Below are 23,324 nucleotides of genomic sequence, written 5' to 3'. Positions count from 1 at the left end.
TGCAGATACAGGCGAACATCCATCCTGGCAGTCTAGGGGCCGCTGCCCCCCTTTCTGGAAGCAAGGGGAGCTCTGTCAGGCTCAGATTGAGCTGTATAGATCAAAACACATGACTTCCATTTTCGCACAGAAACTGGAAATGACATTTTTAATGCCTTATAAGGGGTCATCCCCCCCCCCCCACACACATTTCTCAGCTTTTTTCTGTGACTTAAGATAATGTGGTGACCAGATCACAAGATCCTTTAGCTTCAGGCCCTGATCGAATTCGGCAGTAAATCTTGATCTTCTGAACTCAGTTTGAGATTTAGTCACCCAGTTTCCCCTTGCAGTTTCCCCATACTGTTGTTACAACCAGATCTGTTATGAAAGATGAAAGGAAAGTAGATTCTGTTTACTAGAGTTTAAGAATATGGCCACTGGTGAGAGTGGCTGGTCCCCTACTCTTTAATTGCATCCTCAGTTTGGTTTGTTTGGGTTTGATATGATTTATAATTGAATGTGTACTTTACATGTTGACAGCTGCCTTGAGTGCCTCCTTGAAGATGGCAAGGTGGGATAAAAATAGCTAAAAAAATAAGAATAAACAAATAACAGTACTGTGCTGATGTGCACTGCTGTTTCAAACTCAGGAGCTACATTTGGGTTGTTGCATGGATTCTCTGGTCATGTGTTCATGCGCAGCACTGTAAATTCATAACGGCTGATGTCTCTTTTGCGAAAAAAGTTTTTGGATGTTGATAGTCTGTGAAGAGTTACAATCAGAGAAGAGTATTAAAGGGATTCAGAGTGCCAACAGCAGCACACTGAAGACCCCAGTACCAGATGATGTAATATTCCAGAACTTGAACAGAAGGACTGGATTATCAAGTTCTGACTGATTCCTTCCAGTCTCTGCTTGAAGGTATTGAAGAACAGTACTCTCTGTTCTTTGGGGAAGTCTTGTATAAGAAGTTTCAGCGTAGCAAAATACTCAGCATGCTATTTTATTCTTGAATGACTTTCATTCAACACTTTGGTCCTCTCCTTTTAAGTTCTTTCCAGTTAATCCTCATTCATAACTTAAATTATGACTACTAAAATGGAAGTGTTAAGCATCCCTTGATAAAATAAGTTGTAATATAGATTCCATTCATTGGGCAGAGAAGAGATATTGTGACCAATTAATAAAAGGAAATAAATCAAACCAGAAAAAGGGCCTCAATCCAACTAATGTTTGCCATGAAAATTTCACTGACAACAAACAGAAGGGAAGTCAGTGGTGACTAACTACAGTCTCATTCCTTTCAATGTGACTGACAGGCCAATCCTATCCAAAACTCTTCCCGCAGCCAATGGAGTACCTGTTGAATTCCTGGAGGGAGGGGTTGGAAAGGTCTTCTCGGAGTCAGTGAAAGTTTGATCACTTACCCTGGGGAAAACTTCCAATACCACCACAAACCTCTACAAATCTACACCTACTCTTCAGCAGGCTTAAATCCAATGTGTGTAATGGTGGCAGTAAGGGAGATAGACGGGGTTACAATATCAGCACATGTGAGTACTGGCAGTTCCCCCTGGTCTGCCTCCCCTTCCTACCCCTATTCCACCTCCTCCACTCCCCTGTTCCACCCTGTCCAGAAAAAAGGGCCTCAATCCGGCTATTTTACCAGTGTAGACTTGAGAGAGTCCATGTTGGGCCTTTTGGCACATGGAGTTCAGGATCTGGCAGAGCAGAGCTCCGCTGGTCCCACCCCCTCCCACCCCAGTTTCTCCCCCACCCCATTCTGCCCACTCCCCACCACCTCCCGAACATACTTACCCCTGGCCAGTGCTACTGAGGCATCAGTCAGCCCTCCATGCAGTGCTGAGGCTCAGTGCCAACGGGTGCTAGCGCAGCACCAAAAACGCCATCTCTCCTGCTCAGCGCCAGCTCTAAGGTGGAATGGGGGTGGGGAATGGGGGTGGGGAATGGGGGTGGGGAAAGACATGGGGAATTGGCAGTACTCGCATGTGCTGATATTGTAACCCAGTCTATCTCCCTTACTGCCACCATTACAGTCCTTGGAGCTCAGCGCCAGCTCTAAGCGTCTTTAGGATTGGGCCCTAAGGGTCCAATACTGTTCAGTGCGCGCCAGCCTACCACTGACGCACACTGCTGCAAACATGCTGTAAGGCACGTTTGCGGGCCCTAGTGCCAGTGCTCCACCGGTGCTAGCCCAGCACTATCCGCTGCTGGGTTAGTGCTGGTGGAGCAGGCAGTTGCGCGACAGCTGGGCAGCGGAGAGGTAGGTGAGGGCATGGGGAGGCGAGGTGGAGGCGTTACTGGGTGGGGGGAGGCAGGGAGAGGGCAGGGGAAAAGGCATGCCTGGGGGAGGGAGCTGGGTGGGAGCGAGGTGGGACAGTGGACATTAGCTCCACTGGACCCAGAGACTCTGTGTCAGGCTGGCCACCTGACACGGAGGCTCTTCATTCTACGCTGACCTTCAGGTCATTGCAGAATTGAGTAGCCCCACTGCAGAGCTATTCATTTTCCCTAGGGCAGGGGTGTCCAAACTCTTTGGCAGGAGGACCACATCATCTCTCTGACACTGTGTCAGGGGCTGGGGGAAAAAGAATTAATTTACATTTCAAATTTGAATAAATTTACATAAGTTAATATATTAGAAATGGAACTTCTATGAATCAATGAAGGTCTTGCAATAGCTCAAGGCCTATAAAAGGCCTTGCACAAAGCAAGGCCGGTCTTTCCTTCCCTGCCACTGCTGCATCACAAATGTGAAACAGCAAGTGGTGGAGGGAGCCCTCACCCTACAGCTCATGTGAGAGATTGAACAGTCACCTTATGCTGAGAGCACTTGTGTCGGGCAAGCATGGGCTCCAGCAAGTCTCTGGAGGGCCAGAGTCTCAATTGAATCTGGGGGCTCCCCGCGAGCCGCATTGGGAGTCCCCAAGGGCCGCAAGTGGCCCCCGGGCAGGGGTTTGGGCACCCCTACCCTAAGGGAAGGGGAGGCTCTATGCCAACCTTCAGGTCATCATAGAATCAAGTAGCCCCATTGCGGGGATGAGGAGGTAAGCAGCTGCCTGGAGTGCGCTGGATGCACAGGAGAGCTCAGAATTGGGCTGCCTGTCTCTAAAAACAATGTTTCAGTATATTCAGAGCATCTTATAATTCAAGTTCAGTATAAGTTTTTATTTCCAATGAAATGGAAGGCATTGAAGATGTTACCCTAAATGTTATACTTCAAAATAACAAGCAGAGTTTTTTAAACTTTTTACTATTTAAACTGGCATATTTTTCAAAACTGGAAATTTTTACTGAGCATTCAGCTCTGTAAACAGCAATCAATTTCCAAGTTATTATCTTTCTCACCTCCATTTCCAAAATATTCTGAAACAAAACATTGGTGACAGCACTTATTCACATTCATCTGCTGTTCCCTTTGCATCTCCTTTTCTTCCCAGTCTTTTCCTCTCCCACAGTCACCCTCTCCATCAAAGACTGAATTTCAAATTTCAGGTTGGGACCTGTTTCTTTTATTTCATCTATGAAATGCCATATGCTCTGATCTCTCTCTCTCTCTCTCTCTCTCTCTCTCACACACACACACACACACACACACACACACACACACACACACACACACACACACACACACACACACACACACAAGAATTATATCTAAAAGTTTCCTTCCACTGATAGAAAAAACTTCCTCCAGAACAAAGACGCCAGCCTCTGGAGGAAAATGCCTTCTAGCAGAGGAAGGGAACCTTTGAATGCAACATATCAATATTAATGATAAATACATTGCATTTTTATTACATTTCATTCTTAGTGTACATATGTTATGAAACACTTCAACTATACTGCCTTTTTATGCAGAAACTTTAATTTTTGTTTATTGAATTCTGATGCAGTCACTCTTCATGATACTGTACAAATCCTTCAGTGGAGACAGAGAAAAAGTAGACTGACAACCCTGATCATATTGTAAAATTCCAAAAGAAATGTCCTGGATGTGTTACCGTAGCAACAACATTACTTTTCTTTATACTGTGAATTGATATCTAGCATAGCTTCTTTAAGGCTGCAGTCCTATACACCACTGTTTCTCAAACTCTCTAGGAGTTTGAGCCCGAAAGTAAGTCTTTGAGGGTGCAGGGAGAATGGCAGCGATGTGATTACATTTTTTAAAAGCCCCCTCTTCTCCTCAGTGGTGCGATCCTCAGGATCGCCATTTAAAGGGAAAGGGCTAGTGGTTCTCCAGCTGGTGAGTCACAACCCACCAATCTGAGAACCACTGCTATACATACTTTCTTAGGAATAAGCCCCATTGAACATAGTGAGACTTATTTCTGAGTAGGCATGCATAGGATTTGTGCTGTAACCTTGCTGGTGGAGAAAAATACTAAAGGTGTTCATTACTAAAATAGATGTTATGAGAAAACCAAAGCTATTGATATTTGTGTCTAGAGAAGGCCTTTTGCAAATTAACTAATCTTCTTGATAAAATTATGTTACATCACTCACAGGGATTAGATCTATCAACAAGTTTTTAAATAGTCTACCTGACACTGGAAGGCAATTTCCCTGTTGGGAGATCTGACACACATGTGGTCAAGAAGTGATTTTTCATTCATTTCAATGGTAGAAACATATTCATAGGCATATATTGTGTTCTGTGCACATATCCATTGACACAATGAAATTAATTACACAGATGCATACACACATGTATTTGAGCATGTGGAACTGTGAATTGGTGCAGGCAACAACAAAGAAAGCAAAAGTTACCTTTCGGGATAATAAAAAGAAATAAGAAGAGATAAATGTTATTAAATTTTCCCCTAAAATCCAGTTAAATCCCCCCAAAATTCAGGAAATCAACCCTGACTGTTCATTGGAAGGACAAATGTTGAAGCTGAAGCTTAAGTACTTTGGTCATCTCATGAGATGGGAGGACTCTTTAAAAAGACCCTGATGCTGGGAAAAATTAAAGGCGAATGGAGAAGGGGACGGCAGAGAACAAGATAGTTAGATAGTGTCACGGAGGCAATGAACATGAATTTGGACAAACTCTAGAAGTTAGTGGTAGACAGGGGGGCCTGGCGTGCTGTGGTTCATGGGGTCATGAAGAGTCGGACATGACTTAACGACTGAACAACAACAACAAAATCCAGTTACTAAATATACATTTTACACTTTTAGCACTGCTGTTAAATGGTTAAAGCTGCAATCCTATGTACAGTTACATGGAACTCAGAAATACAGTCAATTCTCATTATTTGCTGGGATTAGGTTCTTGGAAAACCCAGTAGCTACTGAGTCCGTGAATACTGAATAATTTATTCTATGGGAACAATGGGGTTAGGGGGAGGGGGAGGTAATCTGATCAGGAATACCAGCAGGAAATAGTTTCAGAATGGTACGGAGAGTTTCAGAATGATGCAGACATCTTCAGAATGGCTGAGGATAGCTTGAAAATGGCTGTGGGTGTTTAAAATGGTTGCAGATAGCTCCAAAATGGCTGTCACAATAGTTTCAAGATGGCTGTGGAGAGCTTTAGAATGGCCACACATGCATTTAGAATGGCCACGGACAGCCGAGGACAGGCAGTGGATGGCGCAAGATGAGTTAGGCCACAACACTATCCACATACCTAGGATAAGCCACAGACTATAATGGGACCTAATTCTGAGTAGCTGTGTTTAGGATTGGACTCTTACACTTTTGTTATTGCAGATAAATTAATCCGTGGGAGTGGATTGTGCAGAAAACAATTGACTATACTGTACTTCCAAGAACAAACTTGCATAGGATTTTGCTTCATAACTTAACAAAGAAACCTTAACAAAGAAATATCACAAAACCCTTAAGCTATTCAAGACCAAACTTATACGCAATCACTTTTTCAAGGTAGACTAATCTGTGTATAGGTGATACATCATACATCAAAGGCTTAGGCTTACCCTCACTATTTAGCTGTACTCGCTTGTAAACCATAATTCATCTTATCCAAAATGACATCTCAAGTCATGCGCTGTCAAGTGAACTTTACAAATTCATTACATCTAATCATGGTAAAATCAGTGGGTTCATCATCAATACCAAACACAGCCAAAATGCATATAGGATACAATTTATCTTGCGTTCACCAGGTCTTATCCCCCAGAACATGATTTCAGTACCAAATCTCAACCTGGAACATGTTTGTGAGAATAAGGAAGGAATGCTTCAGGAAATGATTTTTTATTACTTTTCTCTCCAATGAGTAACTGGTTAGTCCTCAAATACATGTGCTGAAGAACGGCATGTCAAAAATCACAGGGTATGGCTTCCCAGCAATTTTAAACTTTCATATTTCACCTCTTTGTAAATTAATAATTAATTAATAAGGATTTCAAGAAAGGATTTATCCAGCTGCTCAGTCATCGATGGCCCTCTAATCACATTCTAGTCTTTGTGGGATAATCTCAAAAAGTCCAAATCCAGGGCTGTCCCCTAATATGGAAGTGAGCAGTTTTGTACTGAAGCTGAGATAGCGGCTCACTGTTCTGTTTTTCTTTTTTTTAAACAAACAAAAAATGCAATTCAACCTTTGGAGCAAAATGCCCTTCTGCACTTAATGCACAATTCTATGTACAGTGAGTTGGGAATGTGCCCAACTGAACTCACTGGGTCTTAATTCCAAATCAGCTTGCATAAAATTAGGTTGTGTGCAATCCAGCAGGGAACTATCAGTTTAAAGAAAAAATAAAGAATATAAAACTGGGAAGAATCTCCAACCATGGAACGGGAAAATGAGAAGGACAGTGCCACTCTTCATCATTCACATCATAGGCATGATTCAAGTGGCACCTCTCAGAATCACACAATCACATTCTGCACGGCACTCAGTTTTATTCAGATACATTTGATAAAAGAAGATAATCTTTTGCAGTTTGAATGCAGTGAAAATATAATACTGTACCCATAACAGAAATGGTACCTGAATTTAGAAAAAAAAAATCAATCAGAATCTCCCACAACAAATGACTGCATGCTGATTATGCAAGAAAACAACTATCAAAAACGCATAGATTAAGAGTGATTATCAATCACCTATAATTTAATGCATATGTATGTTCCAGGAACTATCTACCAGCCTGATGTTGCTATGAAACAGACGTGTGAAACCTGCCCCTTATTACTCTGTCCAGTCGTAGTGAGATGCTCACGGCAAGTTTCATTCTTTTGCTTTTCTCGTATTAATATGCTTACCAGCTGACACTCTACAAAATGAATAGTAAATCTTTCTTACCCTGATGAAAAGGATCTTCTCCCCAACTCTGTATCGTCCTTGTGAAAGACGCTCCACACAAAATTTACTAGGGCATTTACAAGGAGGATCTTCAGAAATATGTTTCACCTAAAAAAAAAACACACACAAAAAAGAAACCCACCTTCAATTATCATTTTAATTAATAGTGGGTTTCATCAGAAGTATGAGCATGTTTGATTTATACAAGGCCATTATGACAGATTACATGAAAGTGTTGACCCAATGAGCGGCAGCAGTGAAGAAGCCCAATTCTATGCTTGGGATCATTAGGAAAGGTATTGAGAACAAAACGGCTAATATTATAATGCCGTTGTACAAATCTATGGTAAGGCCACACCTGGAGTATTGTGTCCAGTTCTGGTCGCTGCATCTCAAAAAAGACATAGTGGAAATGGAAAAGGTGCAAAAGAGAGCGACTAAGATGATTACGGGGCTGGGGCACCTTCCTTAAGAGGAAAGGCTATGGCGTTTGGGCCTCTTCAGCCTAGAAAAGAGACGCCTGAGGGGGGACATGATTGAGACATACAAAATTATGCAGGGGATGGACAGAGTGGATAGGGAGATGCTCTTTACACTCTCACATAACACCAGAACCAGGGGAAATCCACTCAAATTGAGTGTTGGGAGAGTTAGAACAGACAAAAGAAAATATTTCTTTACTCAGCGTGTGGTTGGTCTGTGGAACTCCTTGCCACAGGATGTGGTGACGGCATCTGGCCTGGATGCCTTTAAAAGGGGATTGGACAAGTTTCTAGAGGAAAAATCCATTACGGGTTATAAGTCATGATGTGTATGTGCAACCTCCTGATTTTGGAAATGGGTTATATCAGAATGCCAGATGCAAGGGAGGGCACCAGGATGAGGTCTCTTGTTATCTGGTGTGCTCCCTGGGGCATTTGGTGGGCCGCTGTGAGATACAGGAAGCTGGACTAGATGGGCCTATGGCCTGAAACAGTGGGGCTGTTCTTATGTTCTTAAATAGTTCTGCCTTCTAAACCTATCCAAACTTCTTTGACCCATTACCCATGTAGAACCTCTTTGGGTGTGCCATCCATAGTCTATCCCCTACACCGCTTATTTTCTTTTTCACCCCATCTTCTTTATTCTTTGGGGTATCCTGCACCAGCTTGCGCATCCTGTAGGGCAATCTTGCAGGCTGGAGCTCTTTGTCCCCTTCCCCAGGAAAAGCCTTGGCTATAGCAACAGTTCTATGTAGATTTGCACCTGCTTAATCACTGGTGAAAATCCAGGTAGATCAGTGTGTGAATCTTGTCCAGGAAGGGGATAGAATACAGTGTGGACCAGTGCCACCATCCCCCACGCCCTCCTGGGCTCAATCTGCCCACCTTGCCACCTCTCCACCCTCCTGCAGTCCTCTGCTGTGTGGCGTGGAGTCATCTGCTGTCAGGCATTGAGGTCTGAACTGGCACTGGTGAGATGCAGTGGCATAGCTAAGGCAGGGCTGGAGGGCACTGGGCCCTAGGTACCACACCCTAAAGGGTGTCAAGCCAGGGCCCCTCGTGGACACTTGCAGTAGTTGTGTGCTGTTCTGATTGGCCGACTGCTTTTTTCATCTTTTTTTGCTCAAAAAGAAAAAAAAAAGGGAAAAAGAGCTCCAGGGTACTATAATTCAGAAGTAACTGGTGGTGACGTCATTATTGTTACTGCAATTACTTCCAGGTCAGGCTCTTCCCAGGAGGGGGGTTGACATTGGAAATCATGGCTCTGGGGGCCAGAGGGGCCAATCATGCCAGTGGTGGAATGGTGCAGGCCTTCCTGCTAGATCAACTATCTTCTGTACTGTCACAGTGTGCTTTACAGCACATTTGTGACAGCATGCACCAGCAGAGAATCCGCTCTGCTGGCGTAGAGTGAGTATAGGATTGTGCTGCAAATTTGTTCACCTAACTATACTTGTATAAAATTTTTTTTGTGCGTGTGTCCTCCCAACTTACATTTCACACAACTCTGTGGGAGTTACTCCCCCTTAGTGCCACTGTACTCTGCATTACTAATGCTGTTAATGAACAAAGTCCTCAACATCTAATTATGTTTTACTCACTCCTAATTTGTTCACCAGGGCACAAGTTTAATGGGAAACTAACTGCTTATGTTGTATTCTATGTACCTGGGACTTGTGGTGGGTGGGGAGGCAGGTGAGGCAGAGCCTCCTCGCCAGAGTCCTTTGAAAAGCGCAGCTGTCACGTGAGGTGCTTTTTGAAGAACTCCAGTAGGGAGGCTCTGCCTCACCTGCCTTCCACCCACAGCATGTTCATGCAATTTACCTAACTTCCTCTCTAAATTGTGTTGCAGGTCATTATATGTGAAGTAACAGCTAATATTAGCAATATTAGCAACCTTTCCTAACAGGTCGAAGAGGCACCTTTCAAAATGGTGTCCTCTCATATTTAGCAAGGAAAGAGTAACTGTCTCTCTTCATCCAGCAGGGTATCTTTTCCACTGGCTGTTGCTGGTGTCTCTTCTTCCCCCCCCCTTTTTTTTTTATATTTTAAGCTTTTGGGGGATAGGAAACCATTTATTGATTTATTTTACTATGTAAACCACTATGTGAACTACTTCTGTTGAAAAGTGGTATATAAATATTCTTAATAATAATAATAATAATAATAATAGCCAAGAAGTTAATCTGCATGATGTTGGCAAGGATAGGCAAGTCAGGTACAGTTTGACTTGAGTCAAGTCACAAGTCTCCGCCCCCCACAACTCAACATGAAAACAAGTCATAACAGGGGCACTTTCCAAGTTGTTGAGTTACCTTTTTGTGACTCAAAAAGACTTGAGTCATGAGTTGTCCCCTTTAAAAAATGTGCAGTGGAAAAAAAATGGGGTTGCTACCGAGGTGTGTGTGTGTGTGTGTGTGTGTGTATGTCAGAGTTTTCTTTAAACACTCCCCTACTGTCCCTGCCCATCTGCAAACAAGGCAGGAGGGGTGAGAGGGACTGCGTGAGAGCGGAGACTGCAGCTGCAAGGTTTACCAGGATGATCTAATCCTTTGAAGCTCTTTGCACTAGTTGTTCAATGAAGCTCCCTCTTCCGAAGTAATAATGGAGTCATGAGTAGGGAAGTGTGATCGCTATGAACCGCCCCCTCCCCCTCCCCCATGGGCTTCTCCAGATAATCGTAAGGCAAGAACCCCCTTGGGCTTCTCCGTTTGCTCTATCTCAGCCAAAGAAAATATCAGACTTCCCATCCTTAATCAATGATCATCAGTTCTTTCAGAGATGGGCAAGGGAGCCAGCTCCTGCCTCCATTTTGTTACAAAAGCAAACACTAACCCTTCTCTGCCTCCTGGCTAGAACCTCCCTGCTGCTCAACTGGTCTGAATGATGGCCCCATGAGGATTTTCACACCATGAAAACAGTAAGCAAGCAAACCCAGACACAGATAGACTCAAGTTTGCATGCGTGGGGATGAGTGCTAGTCAAGGGGCCCTTGACTTGAGTGTTTTGCTGAGTCTTCCACACGTGCGACTCAAGTGTACACAAGTCAGAAAAAAAATGTGCATTTTTGAAACTCAAGTCACCTGACTCGTCCCCATCTCTGGATGTTGGTATGGTAAAGCTACGCAGGTAGGGGTCAGCAATTGTTTAAATGGGATAGTTAGATGTGTTGGATGCAAAATGAGAAAGTTCTTTTCATACCATCAGATTCATGCTTTCATTAGACATGTTTCATTTCATGTGTGATGCTTACATTGAAAGCATGGCAAGTTGGGCCTGACTATGGAATAACTCAAAAATCTTTTGATATAATCCCAAATATAACTCTCCCAGTAATAATCTGATAATCAACACAAAAAATCCATGTTAATTTATGGATACAGCAAACACTGCCAATTGTGTTCTTTTTTTGGTTCTATTTTTATTGCTAACAGTAGCCTTGTAACATTCATACATCCCTTGTAATGCAGTGTCCAGCTGAGGCCACACAGTTTTGGAAGTCATTGTTATGTGAACACTGCTATGTGTTGAGATGCATTAATATTTAGTGTTATCTTGAACTTGTCGGTGAACTGAAAGGAGCACAGGCATCACTGCCAAAGAGCAGATCTGGTTGAGCAAACTCTAATTTGACATTCAGGTACTACTGATGTTTTAAAAAAAACAAAAAACCAACACTGACAAGAGCACAAAGACAATAATTTGCACACAATGTAGTTCTCTAGGAAGGAAGTTGACCTAATGCGCTGATGTCAAAAGAAACAAAATGCAAGAAGTACTTCTTAAAGATTTCATCCACTTCAGTTAATTCTCCAGAGACCTTTCAAGATCTGGTTCACAAACTAAAGACGTGGAAAGGGAGTGAAAGCCGGCTTAGTATGTTAGAATAACTGTTGATGGAAGGTCAACTTTTACATTATCTTATGACCCAATCCTATCCCACTCCCCTGCTGGCAAAAATCCTATCCCACTCCCCTGCTGGTGGAGGATGCTTTATGGCTGTCACAAAGTAGCCTCCACTGATAGGCACCATGGGCCTGCCAGTGGGGAGGCCACAGCTGCCTGTAGGAGGGGGATCAGGCCCAGGCAGTGGTGGTGCATGCCAAATCCCAAGCCCCTTCCCGAGCCTGATCCTCCTACAACGCAACAGAGCAACGTGGACTTGCACCAGTAACTGAGCTGGCACAGCCATAACTACCACCATGGTCTCCTCAGGGGAAGGGAGCATTTGTGGCAGCCTACGGTAATGGGTCTCCTTGGCTCTGTACCCCTGCTTTAACAAGCGCAGAGTCAAGGAGGCTGTGTCGGCCAACCCCTTTTGTGACACCGGCTTCAGGATTGGGCTGTTCCTCAGCTCCTGCAATTCTCTTTTGTCTTTGACAAACTGGGGCAAATGATCGCACTTGTATAAAAACCCTTAAGAATCTGAGCCTTCCACAAAGATCTTCTCCTTCTTCCTTCTCCCAAGCAACAACAATATCAGTGGGCTGAAATCTGGAAAAAACACACCAGAGTTTTCTAGTTCAGGATTAAACTCTGGTGTAAGATGGTGTCTGGACCACTGCTAATTTACAGTGGGGAAGGTCAGGGACCTCTCAGAGTGAATATAATCTTCGTTTTTTGTCTGTTGTTCTAGAAATTAAAGGAGGTCACAAAAGCCATCCCTTTGCAGTCTCTTTTTCTTGCCTTCTCTTCACACCCCCAGGAAGTACAGTCACTCTTTCTTTCTCTGCAATGCACATACTTTTCGTCCATCCTCCTCTGACAGCCTCAGCAAGAGAGTTTGAGAAGTTAAAGACACAGAAAGGGAAAAAAGAAATGCTAAACCTTACCAAGTTTGCATTTCAGCAAATTATATTTCCCAAGCCCTGTGAAAGACACCAAATTCCATCTGTTCACTGTAGCTCAGGAGTGGCTACAGGGGCTTTCAAGGAGTGCTTTGTAACTCCCAGGTGGCACATCTACCATATAGGAGTTGCCATAGTAACAGGGTCTTTTTTTAGAATACATTTTTTACTTTCCTGTTTAACCCTTTAGTTGTCCAGGTTATTCAGGCTAGTTGTATTTTTCTATATGAACTGAAAAGGGAACATTACTAGATAGATTAAAGAATTAATACAGAAGCTCTCAGGTTCAATCCTTGGAGCAGACAAGTAAAAGCATCTTGCAGTAGGAAGACTTCCACTTTGGCCTTTGGAAAGCCACTGCCAGTCAGAGTTCAAAATATCAGGCAACATGGACTCAGTATAAAAGCAATTAACAAGAAGAAAGAGTAAGCAAAGCCTTGCGAGATCTTGAAGAGTTGGTTGAAAGAGCTGGGTGGACTAAGAACAAGGCAGTACTTTCTGTAGTACAACCTTTTCGGCCTCAGGACCCACCTAAAAAAAAAAGTTTCATTTTATCCTATAACAGTGATTGGGCAGCACTGTTCTCCCAAAGCAGCAGGTTGTTTAACCCTTGATGCACATAGCCTAATTTACCCTGCCAGTTTCATGAACTACCAAAAACTGGGTTGTGACCCACTGGTGGGCCACACTCTCACAGTTTAAGAACCAGTAGTACAAGATATGCAGGTGGGCCCTCCTTATCTGAGGGTTTGGAACTCAAGTATTATGGGTTCTGAACCCAGTGTGGGTTCTGAACCCATGCTGGAGGACCTCACAGATCTCCCGGTGCCTTCCAGTTGCATCTGAGAGGCTTTCTGAGGCCTTAGAAAGGCATTTCCAGTTTTTGTACACAGCCTCTCCAGGCCTCAGAAAGTCTCCTGGAAAAAGAAGATGGACCTCACCCATGGATTCAAAAACCATCCATGGTTTTGGTATCTGCGGGGGGGGGGGGGGTGTCCAGGAATTGATACCAAGGTCCTGCTGTATTCAAATGATTCCATTTGGAACATGGCCCCGCCAGCCAATTCCTGCCATTATTCCCACCACTTAAGGGTTCACAAAGAAAAACTGGTGGGTTATTAGTCTGCTTGCTGCAAGCCACAAGACCAGCAAGAGGGGGCAGGCAAGCAAGTCGGTGGTTAGCTGGCAGCAACTACACCTCCTCCTTCTTTGTTGCCTGTTCTCTCCCTCTGGTAGTGAGGAGAAGAGAATCTGTTGTCTATGCTGCTTGGGTGAGCATTGATAATACCATGACCAAAGCTGATAACATCTTGGAACTGGCACCGACTCAACTGACAAGAACAAATAGTTCACCTGACAGCAGTTGCTTATTTATATAGAAATGGCATCCATTTATTTCCTCAGTCAGACCCTTAGGGTACTTTCACTGATCTTCCTAATTAAAAAGAGAGTAGATCATTCTTTGGCAGACATTCTTGTGCTTTCTTGCCAGTCTAGGCATTTTTTAATTGCCAGTGTTGGCACCAATGAACTTGACTGTAAGTTGTAGCATTGAGTCTCGCAATGGGAGCCTTAGTTTCATCATTCAAAATGCAAGCAAAGTATTTCCAGGGTGAGGAAACTGTCATGTTTTAAGAGTTAAGGTATCTTAGCTAAAGGGAGAGCATGGACAGGGTGGCAAAGGAGCAGGACTGATGGGAGCGGTCTCAGGCCAGGGGTGTATCCAAGGGGGGGCCATGGGTGCATGGCACTCCCAAACCGTTGCACCAGTGGTGAGGGTAAGGGTGCCCTCTGGGATGAGGACTGAAGTTGGGTGCCAGGGGAATGCTCACTGAGTAGGGTGCCAGCAGTAAGTTCATGCCCAGACCAGAGCCCAGGACTACCAACCTGGAACTGGCAGTTCCAGAGGGCAGTCAAAGTGGGAGCCCAGGTATATCTGGCCCAGGTAGATTTGGGCTCCAAGTCTGGATGACAGTGTAGGTCTACCTGCCCAGCAAACCTCAACCACAAAGGCCAAAGTAGAACTGGGAGCCCAGGTCTACCTGCCTGTTGAACCTGGGCTTTGGAGTTAAGGTAGTGCTCATGGCCCCTCTCCCAACACAAACACTGCATGTGCCCCTGCCTCAGGCCAAGAGGTTGCTTGCCTGCCTGGGCTCTTCCTCTGCTTCCACAGAAGGGTTCAGAGGTTCAAGCTGCTACTATTGCTCAGGAGCTTCTTCAGTGGTGGGCCCCAATACTGCCAAGCCACACTAAACACTGGCACCAGTCTAGGCAGTTGAAAATCTAGTTCTTGGCTATCGAAATATAAATTAGTTTCACATACTCACAGCCCAAGCCTATCCCCCACCAGTTCTCAGCATGTTATGCTGCCAATGGAACGAACACGGCATACTGTAGTGGGGATAAAGTATTTTTCACCTCTCTGTAGGCCATCTGGTTACCAATTGCTCTCCTTGGAACTACACCAGCTACTCTACAAGTTTGAGGAGAGGCAAGAGCCATGTTGGGTTGGGAAAACAGGGAGAACATCCTGGCATGAACTGACGCTGCCAGGATCCAGCATCTCCTGCCCTCAAACCAGCCCTGGACACCCTGCTCCCCACCCCGTGCTTCCCCCTCCCACCTTCTAACCACCCTTGCCACCATCTTACCTGCACCAGTACAGCCTCCACCGGCTGCTGCCATGTGCATGGGACCTCCAGCCATTTGCACAAGTAGCTCCAAGTGCATGGCGGTGGTGCACCTTTTAAAACACTACAGCTGCACTTATGGCAGAAGACCAGGAGTTCTGCTGCCATAAGTAGCTAATAGGATTGGGTCATTAAAAATGTAAATATATACGTTTCATATCATCAGGGCTACTGATATTTTGCATTTGCATAAATGTGAATGTAGACTTAAGATGCTTGAAAACCAGGTTTCTTTTTTTTATTATAAAAAGTGAAAACTGTGTTTGAGAGCTGTAGTTAAAAACATGGAGGCAGATCCAATGTTTTAAGCGAGGCACCTGAGGAAGCAACTGAAGCTAAGTGGATTTGGTGCTCTTTTGCCCTTGCCTAGATCAAGGGCCACCAAACTACAGCTTCAGTGAGCCGAAAAAATCATCTCAGGCGCAGCGCAATGGTGGCAAACCCTTACTGTTCTGCCACACTGCCTCCCATCTTCACACCCAATCTGTGCTGAAACTCATGCTGGGCAACCACTTCTGCTGCCAATTGCCCCAGAAGGATCTGTACCCTGATTTCCTGGCGAAAGCATGTTTTTGCACAGATTTGATGCGAAGACAGGAGGCGGAAGGGCAAAATGGTAAGGCTTCACTACTGCTGTGCTGTGCTCGAGATGATTTCTTCCGTGCACTGCAACAGGCCAAAGTTTGGAGGCCCCTGGCACAGATTAGTGGCCACTGGGAAATCTGTGTCAGCTACACAGCCATCGCCTTCATGCGCAGTTTTCACTAAAGTCCAAGTTAAGACTGGTGCTCCCCATAGCTGTTATGGGTGAAAGAAGAAGCACTTCCACTTGGAAGTAGATACTTCTCTATTATGGTTACTTCTTTATCATGGATACTGGAAGTGGAAACATATTTTCAGACACATATAGTTTAATCCCAATAGAGGTCTGTTGACATATCAAGTAGAGACCACTTGAGCCTGCCAAGACACACTTACCGCATCGTCCAGGAGTTTTCCTGTGCTCTTTTTGCCAGGTGACTTGGATGGAGAAGGTGAGGGGGATGGAAGAGGGGTAGAAAGTGTTTCTTCTTGTTCAATCTCTTTCTCCAACTTTATTAATCCAGGAGGTTCCACACCAAACCTATTGGAGGCACATAGGCTTACAAAGCAGTTTGTTTATTCATATACAGACATGACAACAAGTTAATAATAATAGTTATTTCCAAACAAAGAAGGTAAAAGAAAAAAAAAATGATCACAATTTACTGCATGGTATTCCTCCTCCAGTACTGGAACTAAGTATAGATCCCAACATCATGTACGCTACAGGTATTCAGATCTAATATGGTTCTTGCAGTATGTGCCAACATTATTCTCTATGACTAGAGGTAGGTGAAAATAGTTTTATTTTTCAGTGTTTTCCAAAGTTAGAAGTGCAGAAAGCAGTGTTGTGTGTTTTTATTCCAAGAGTGCATTTTTATAAATTATAATGATAAATTATAATCACTTTAAAAGTGCACTAGGTAGGTGGTATAGTGTCAGCAGATGCAGCCACATGCATGTAGAGGCATTAGAGAACAGTTTTATTTTTCCACAGATTTCAAATTTTTGTGTTTTTTACAAAAATGAGAATTGAAGAAAGCAATGTTATGTGTTTTTATTTTGTTGTAACCGAAAAACCCACCTCTACCTATGACTTCATCATCATCACACCCAAAATTAATAAGTGTTGTACAATAATTTTTAATAGATTTAAAGAATAGGCATTTTTAACAGGCCTGCAGGATCATAGCTGAATGATAAAATAGGAAGCATGGGGGAAGGGGAAATATATCCAGAATGAAGTATAGGATAATGGACATTGAGTTTAAAGGAAGAAACATTGTACAGAACAAACAGGTTCTTCAAACTTGTTTTAAAAAGAAGAAGGAGATGGCTATTAAGAGCCAAACACAAGGAGAGGTCAGAACAAATGAGTGAAAATGAGGCAGGGCCAAGCTAAGAGGACACCCAACCTGAAGATCAGATTGAACAGAACATAAAGGAAAGAGACTATGAAGATGACAAGAAATCAAGGTGAAGAGATACGAAGACGCAAGATAATGAACCTCTGAAAAAGGTAAAGAAATTTATAATGAACATGGACTGAAAAAGGGTACACAGTGAAGAGAAAAATAGTCAGGTGATACATGCTCAGAATGATGAAATAAGAGAAGAAGATGAATAGGACTGGAATGAGAAAGATGAGATAATAGGGGCCTAATCCTATGGTCACATGAACTGCTGCAACTTGTGTTCCAGCAGCTTATCGCACTTTATGGCTAGGCCACTGCCATAAATAGACAGCAATGTGATGTGCAGTTCCAGTTCCGGAGGCCACTATCAGCACTGCTTAGCTGGTGGCTGAGGTATGTCATGGGCAGAGCCTGGGGGGGGGGAGATTAGGGAGGGCAGAAGCAGGAAGGGGGATGGATCTGAGTTGCTCCAGCATGTGCCAGATCTTATCCCCTTTCCCAAGCTGCCCCACCCTTTTTGTCTCCTCAGGCATATGCCAGTATGCCAGTATGCCAGTTAGTGTATGCCTGAGGAGAGCCATAAGCATCTACCAGGATGTCAATAATTTTTGTTTTTACTTACCTCCTACAGGCTGTCCGATTGCCCCCACTGGCACAGCTGCTATAACGTCGTGGGGTATAGGAATGGGCAATAAGACACCAATAAGAACATTTGCACAGTCAACGGAGAACTTAACCTCGAAACACAGGACTATCGCTGTAGTCTGAAAGACTAACAGACCAATCAGGTGGGTAGACCTGAGTTCCGGAGTTTTTGGTTTTACCTTCCTGATTGTGTCCCTGGGTACAGTCTGCAACCCCTGCACCCTCCTAGTGTCCCCACTGTACGCTGGTCCAAGTCTAGCACTGTATCTATCTATCACAACATAGATCTTCTTTTGCATTCCAAGCCCTTAGATTTTTAAAAGCTCTTCAGATAGTGAAAATAGACACACCATGCAGACTATAAGGAGCACATAAGGAGTGTAAGATGCGCAGAGAGGAGTGTCATCACCACAGATCAAATGCTCTAAATATGTTTTTTGACCCTTGAAATAAACATGTAGAAAATCTAAGAGTGAAGTCAGTGGTTGTAGTAGCTGCTAGCAGGTCCCTTCTGTTTAATGAAATTTAGCCAAGGCTGGAGCAAACCCATATATAATCCATTGACTTCCTGTCTGTCTTGCAGATGCCGACAGGCTCTAAATCATTCTGTTCCCACTGGGCTCTGGTTCTACACCTGCAGGCAACTTTACTCATCAGATGTAGCTGTCTTGATCTTCCCGGGAATGCAGCTTCCTTTTTTCTGCAGCCTTTCATAATCCAACCTACCACATTTCTCTAACTTCAAGATAAATTGATTTAGTTATTTTCTCCTGTCTAGCTGTAATCCTTCCTGGTTCAAACAAACAAAGCCAAACTTTTCTAGCTGCTTGCCATTCAGTGGAAAGTAAATCCATGTATGACTGCCTCTTGATACAGAACTAAAATGAAATGTAAGACAGAAGGTGAAGTTGGCACACAAAATCCTTCTACTCATTTCCCACAGGGTAGTCACAGAACCCCTGGTATAAGAATGCTGTGAGGTGTCTCTTTCACTGTGCTAGCTTTTCAGAAACACATGCATATTCCAACAAAAATAAGTAAATTGGTACAATATAAAATATATTTCAACCTATTCTGTAATTCTTCCACAATACATATTTAGACTATATAGTCATGAGTAGAATTGCTTCCCATATCCAGAGAAGAATACTGAAATTGTCCATATGTCTACAGTCAAGTTGGTAAATTCAGATCCAAGGGACCAGCAACCACAAATCTGCCTGATGTATGGTAAAGTTCTCCTAATCGATTGCCAGGACACATGTTGCCAAGAATGCTTGTTCATCACAGAGAACTCAGAAGATGGAGATGCTTCTTTTTTTGTTCTCCTTCCCCAAGTTCTCAGACATCTGCAGAGAACTTGGGGAAAGCAGGGGATCAGTCTTTCACTTTACACTGGGCTTTATACACATGGCTAGCCCCTCCCCTCAGTGGTGTAACTACAGGAGGGGGTGTGGTAAGTACTGCAGGAGCCATAACATGCATTGTAAATAACCCCTCTCGCTTGTCATCGGAGCCATTCTGGGTGGCAACAGCAACACACAGGGGTTTGCCAAACCCATCAGTATCTCCTGCGCGTAACCATCGCTGCCTGGAATGGCTCTGATGGTGAGTGGGAGGGGCTACTTACACAGCTTGCTGCAGCACCCGCAGTACTCACCCTTACTGCCTCCCCTGTGGCTATGCCACTGCCTCCACTCCTCAGAGTTTCAGAGGAAACCCAGTCTATAACTACTGAATTTTGTGCCTCATGCAAACTCTACAAGTGATTTTCAACCTTTTGAAAGTGTGCATCCCATGGCACACTGACAAGGCACTAAGATGGTCAGTTACTTCCAGTTTCAGAGAGCATGATGGGAGCTTCCAAGGTCAGTAAGAGGCTCAGGGCAAACAGGCAAGAATGCTTTTTCTTGTGCTCAAAAACTGCGTGCTAGAGCTCTGTTCACCAGTTCTAGCTTCCTATCAGCATTGAAATGCCATTTCACTGCTAGGCAGAAGGCGCTATGTGTACCACCCAACACTACCCAGAGTACCACTGGTGGTATATGTACCACTGGTTGAGAACCACTGATGTAGATCAATGCCCTAAGATCAATGGCAGCAGTTTCCCAGTGTTTCAGAGATAGAGCTTTCCCAGCACCACCTAGAGATGTCAGGGATTCAACCTGAGACCCTCTACATGAAAGCTTGTGTTCTGCCACTTAGGGCTAAACTATACATGACATTAAAGCCATCATAAGAAAATGTGCTCACTGTGAAATTTGGCTGAAAGTTGTCCTTTTAATCTATAAAAAATAGCCATGGTGGACCCCAATCTGGCACAGGAGTGTGACGTGGTGAGGAAGGATTCAACACCTTCCTCTGCACGGCTTTTGCACCAAAAATCACTTCTTCCCAAGCAGTGGTTTGCTCTCTGAAGCAGCTGCTTATGGTAAGCAGCCACCTTGGGATTGAACATTACTTCAAGGCAGGATTTTCAGAATGAAAAACAGCACAGAGAGAAAAGTGTTAACTTCCCTCTCACTACATACCACCATTCTAGGCCAGGTTCCTCCCCCAACTGCTATGTTTTACAAACTCAGGGCGCAATCCTAACCCCTTATGTCAGTGCTTTCCCTTACTTTGAGGAGGCCTCTGCGAGTGACACCCAACTGCAGGATGCAGCACATGTCCCATTGGCACCGCTATGCCAGTGCTAGAAAGCACTGACATAAGGGGTTAGGATTGCACCCTCAGTCAGTCTTCAAATGATGGCTTTAATGTCATGAACAGTTTGGCCTTCAAGTATGACCATTCCCAGTCTATGCGCCACTGGAAACGTCATTAGGAGTGAAATGGAATTGCAGATCTGTTGCTGAGCATTTCCCATGTATATTAAAAGGGTTGTACAGTAGATCTTCCTGCTAGGTTGTACATGTGTACTCCAAGAAGTGGCGGACTTCCCTTTTTGTCTTTCAGTATCATGAGTGGACCTAAATAACATAAAAGTCAACACAATCAAGATTCCCATTTTTACAGACCAGACGAAAGAAAGAATCATCATTACTAGAGTAGATTACACAGAGATAGCTAAATGCTGGTCTTCTTGCTTCTTAGGTCAATGGTCCATTGATTCCATCAGAATGAGAAAAGAAGTCTAGCACAGTTTAAGAGCAAAAGAGGTCTCAGTAATTAACCCAAAGTCTTTGAGTTGCAGAGAAACATTAACCAGATTGAGAAAGCATTTGATTTTAAGCTGATTTTAAGTTTGACTTTTCTGCCTCAGTTTGAAGGTGGCAGACAAACTCCACCACTGTATTAAGGGAAGCTTGATTGTTTTTGTTGAAACAACTGCCCACAATATGCTCGTGTCTAGGCACAGTTGGGCTTTTGCCTTGACCCTGGCTAGTGTAAATGTTAGCATGAAGATGCACTGAACCAGCCCTTCTCTCAAAAGCTGCTGCTGTCAGAAGTGCAAATATATCTCAGTTCCTTAAATATTTTTGCCTACCTTGCAGCAATCCTTCCAAGTTCAAGCAAGCAAAGGCACACTTCTCGGGGCTGCTTGTGGAGGACTGCAAACCAAAAACAGAGACAGAAAGTATTTACAACCATGGCATATGAAGTATCTGAGTGATGTAGCAATCCCAGTTCAAGTCCTTAACCTGAAGACATGGACAAGCTGTCCCTGAACTCCTGACATGGACACACTATCAAACAAAGTATGACTGCTGTGTTTAATAGAGAATCAATTAGACTGATTAAATAAGGCTGCGATGTAATGAATATAATGCAATGCAATGAAATCCATGAATTGCCAAGTCCATACATTACAGTGCAGTGTTTCTGCTAGGACCTTCTTATCCGCAAGCTCAGCATCTGCGGATCTGAATATCAGTAGAAGTTGAGCTCATGGCTGGAGGACCTCAGAGGACCTTCCGAATGTGACCAGGAGTGCCTTCCAGTCGCATCTGGGAGGTCTTCTGAGTAACAGGGAGGTGGTCCGCAGCCCTCCCCTGCCTCAGAAGGGCTCTCGGATGCTTCTGAAAAGCACTTCTGGTTTGCTAGCAAATCCCCACCCCCAAGGATTTCATTATCCGTAGAATTCTGTATCAGCCGGGGATCCTGAAACTGATCCCCCAAGGATTCCGAGGGCCAGCTGTAGAATATTCAGGCTATCCTATCCAATCCTATCCGACATTCTAGTGCCAATGCAGCCGGAATGCAGCCCCACGGAAAGGGAACAAATGTCCCTTTGCCTTGAGGAGACCTCCATGTCTGTCCCCCAACCACAGGATGCAGTTCACAAACTGTTGGTATGGTTGCATCAGTGCTGGAAAACTGCATAGGATTGGGCTGTCAGTGAGTGATCTCACCTGGCCTGAATGCAAGATCCAGTTCTTTATTTTAGGGTACAACTGTTCGTATACTTAGTAAGTATACATACAGATAGTAAGCCCAACCAAATTCAGTACAAACTTTAGTAGTTGGCAACCTTCAGTCTCGAAAGACTATGATATAAGCCTACAGCACCCGGTATTCCCAGGAGGTCTCCCATTCAAGTACTAACCAGGCCTGACCCTGCTTAGCAACTACTTTGAGAAAATATGCACAGGATTAGGCTGTTATACAACTGTCTGTAAATTTATAGTTAAGTCTCATAGGTTGCTGGGCCCCTGGGAAGGACAGCACTGGTGTGAGAAAGACCCACACAATTTGCACAAGCCATGTTATCTTTTACAGATAGAACTCTCATAGTGTGGCACCAGACAACACTCTTTCATGCCATTATTACATCATTTCCTTAGTGGTTCTAGTCACATGATGAAAGTCACTTGATCCCATGGAGAAGCCAATCTGCATACTTGGTTCCCCAAGTACATGATTTACGGTAGGAATAACACCAGAGAATCAGGCCTACGCAGCATCAAAAAATGGTGTGGGTGGAGATTCTCCTACATAGAAAATATAAATTAACAAATACAGAAATGCTCTTAAAAAGTAGTCTAGAGAAATCAGTTTTTGTGGGATGTTCAGGCATGCTGCATTAATTTTGAGGAGGATGCACACTTTTAAAGGCTGATAGAGTATAAAGTGATAAGAAGACAATTTGAACAAGCAAGAGAAAGTTTCTGTCAGAATTTTCCTTCTCAGATGAACAAATATGCTTCTCTCCATTGGTTCATCATCACCAGATAAGTTTCATGCATTTCACAGAGAACAATGAAAACCAGAAAAATATTTGTTAGAGCATGACAGAAAGCACAGGCACCAGCCAACCATAAAAAATGAGCATCTGGTGATATGATAGGACTATGCAACGAAAGCAAAACTGCCAGTGTTCCTGAGGACTATACCAGCACTAGCATGCATTCTTGTGAATATCAGACAATAAATAAAA

The 23,324-nt window shown here is 43.8% G+C and overlaps 1 protein-coding gene across 2 annotated transcripts in view; it reads right to left on the bottom strand.

Moving 5' to 3' along the window:
* GAS2 (growth arrest specific 2) overlaps positions 1-23,324 on the bottom strand; it is a 111,541-nt gene that overhangs the window by 41,700 nt on the left and 46,517 nt on the right. Inside the window, exons 4-7 of one of the 2 annotated variants that reach the window (XM_066611314.1) lie at positions 21,435-21,498; positions 16,281-16,425; positions 7,284-7,391; position 5,953 (exon numbers count right to left, since the gene is read on the bottom strand). In XM_066611314.1, coding sequence (XP_066467411.1) covers position 5,953; positions 7,284-7,391; positions 16,281-16,425; positions 21,435-21,498 — 318 coding nt within the window. The remainder of the gene's footprint in view (positions 1-5,952; positions 5,954-7,283; positions 7,392-16,280; positions 16,426-21,434; positions 21,499-23,324) is intronic. The other variant, XM_066611315.1, reaches the window with a different exon arrangement.

The sequence above is a fragment of the Tiliqua scincoides genome, chromosome 1 (genome assembly GCF_035046505.1).
Source record: "Tiliqua scincoides isolate rTilSci1 chromosome 1, rTilSci1.hap2, whole genome shotgun sequence".
Lineage (NCBI taxonomy): Eukaryota > Metazoa > Chordata > Lepidosauria > Squamata > Scincidae > Tiliqua > Tiliqua scincoides.
Note: the sequence above shows the minus strand (reverse complement) of the source record. Positions and strands in the feature narration are given on the sequence as shown.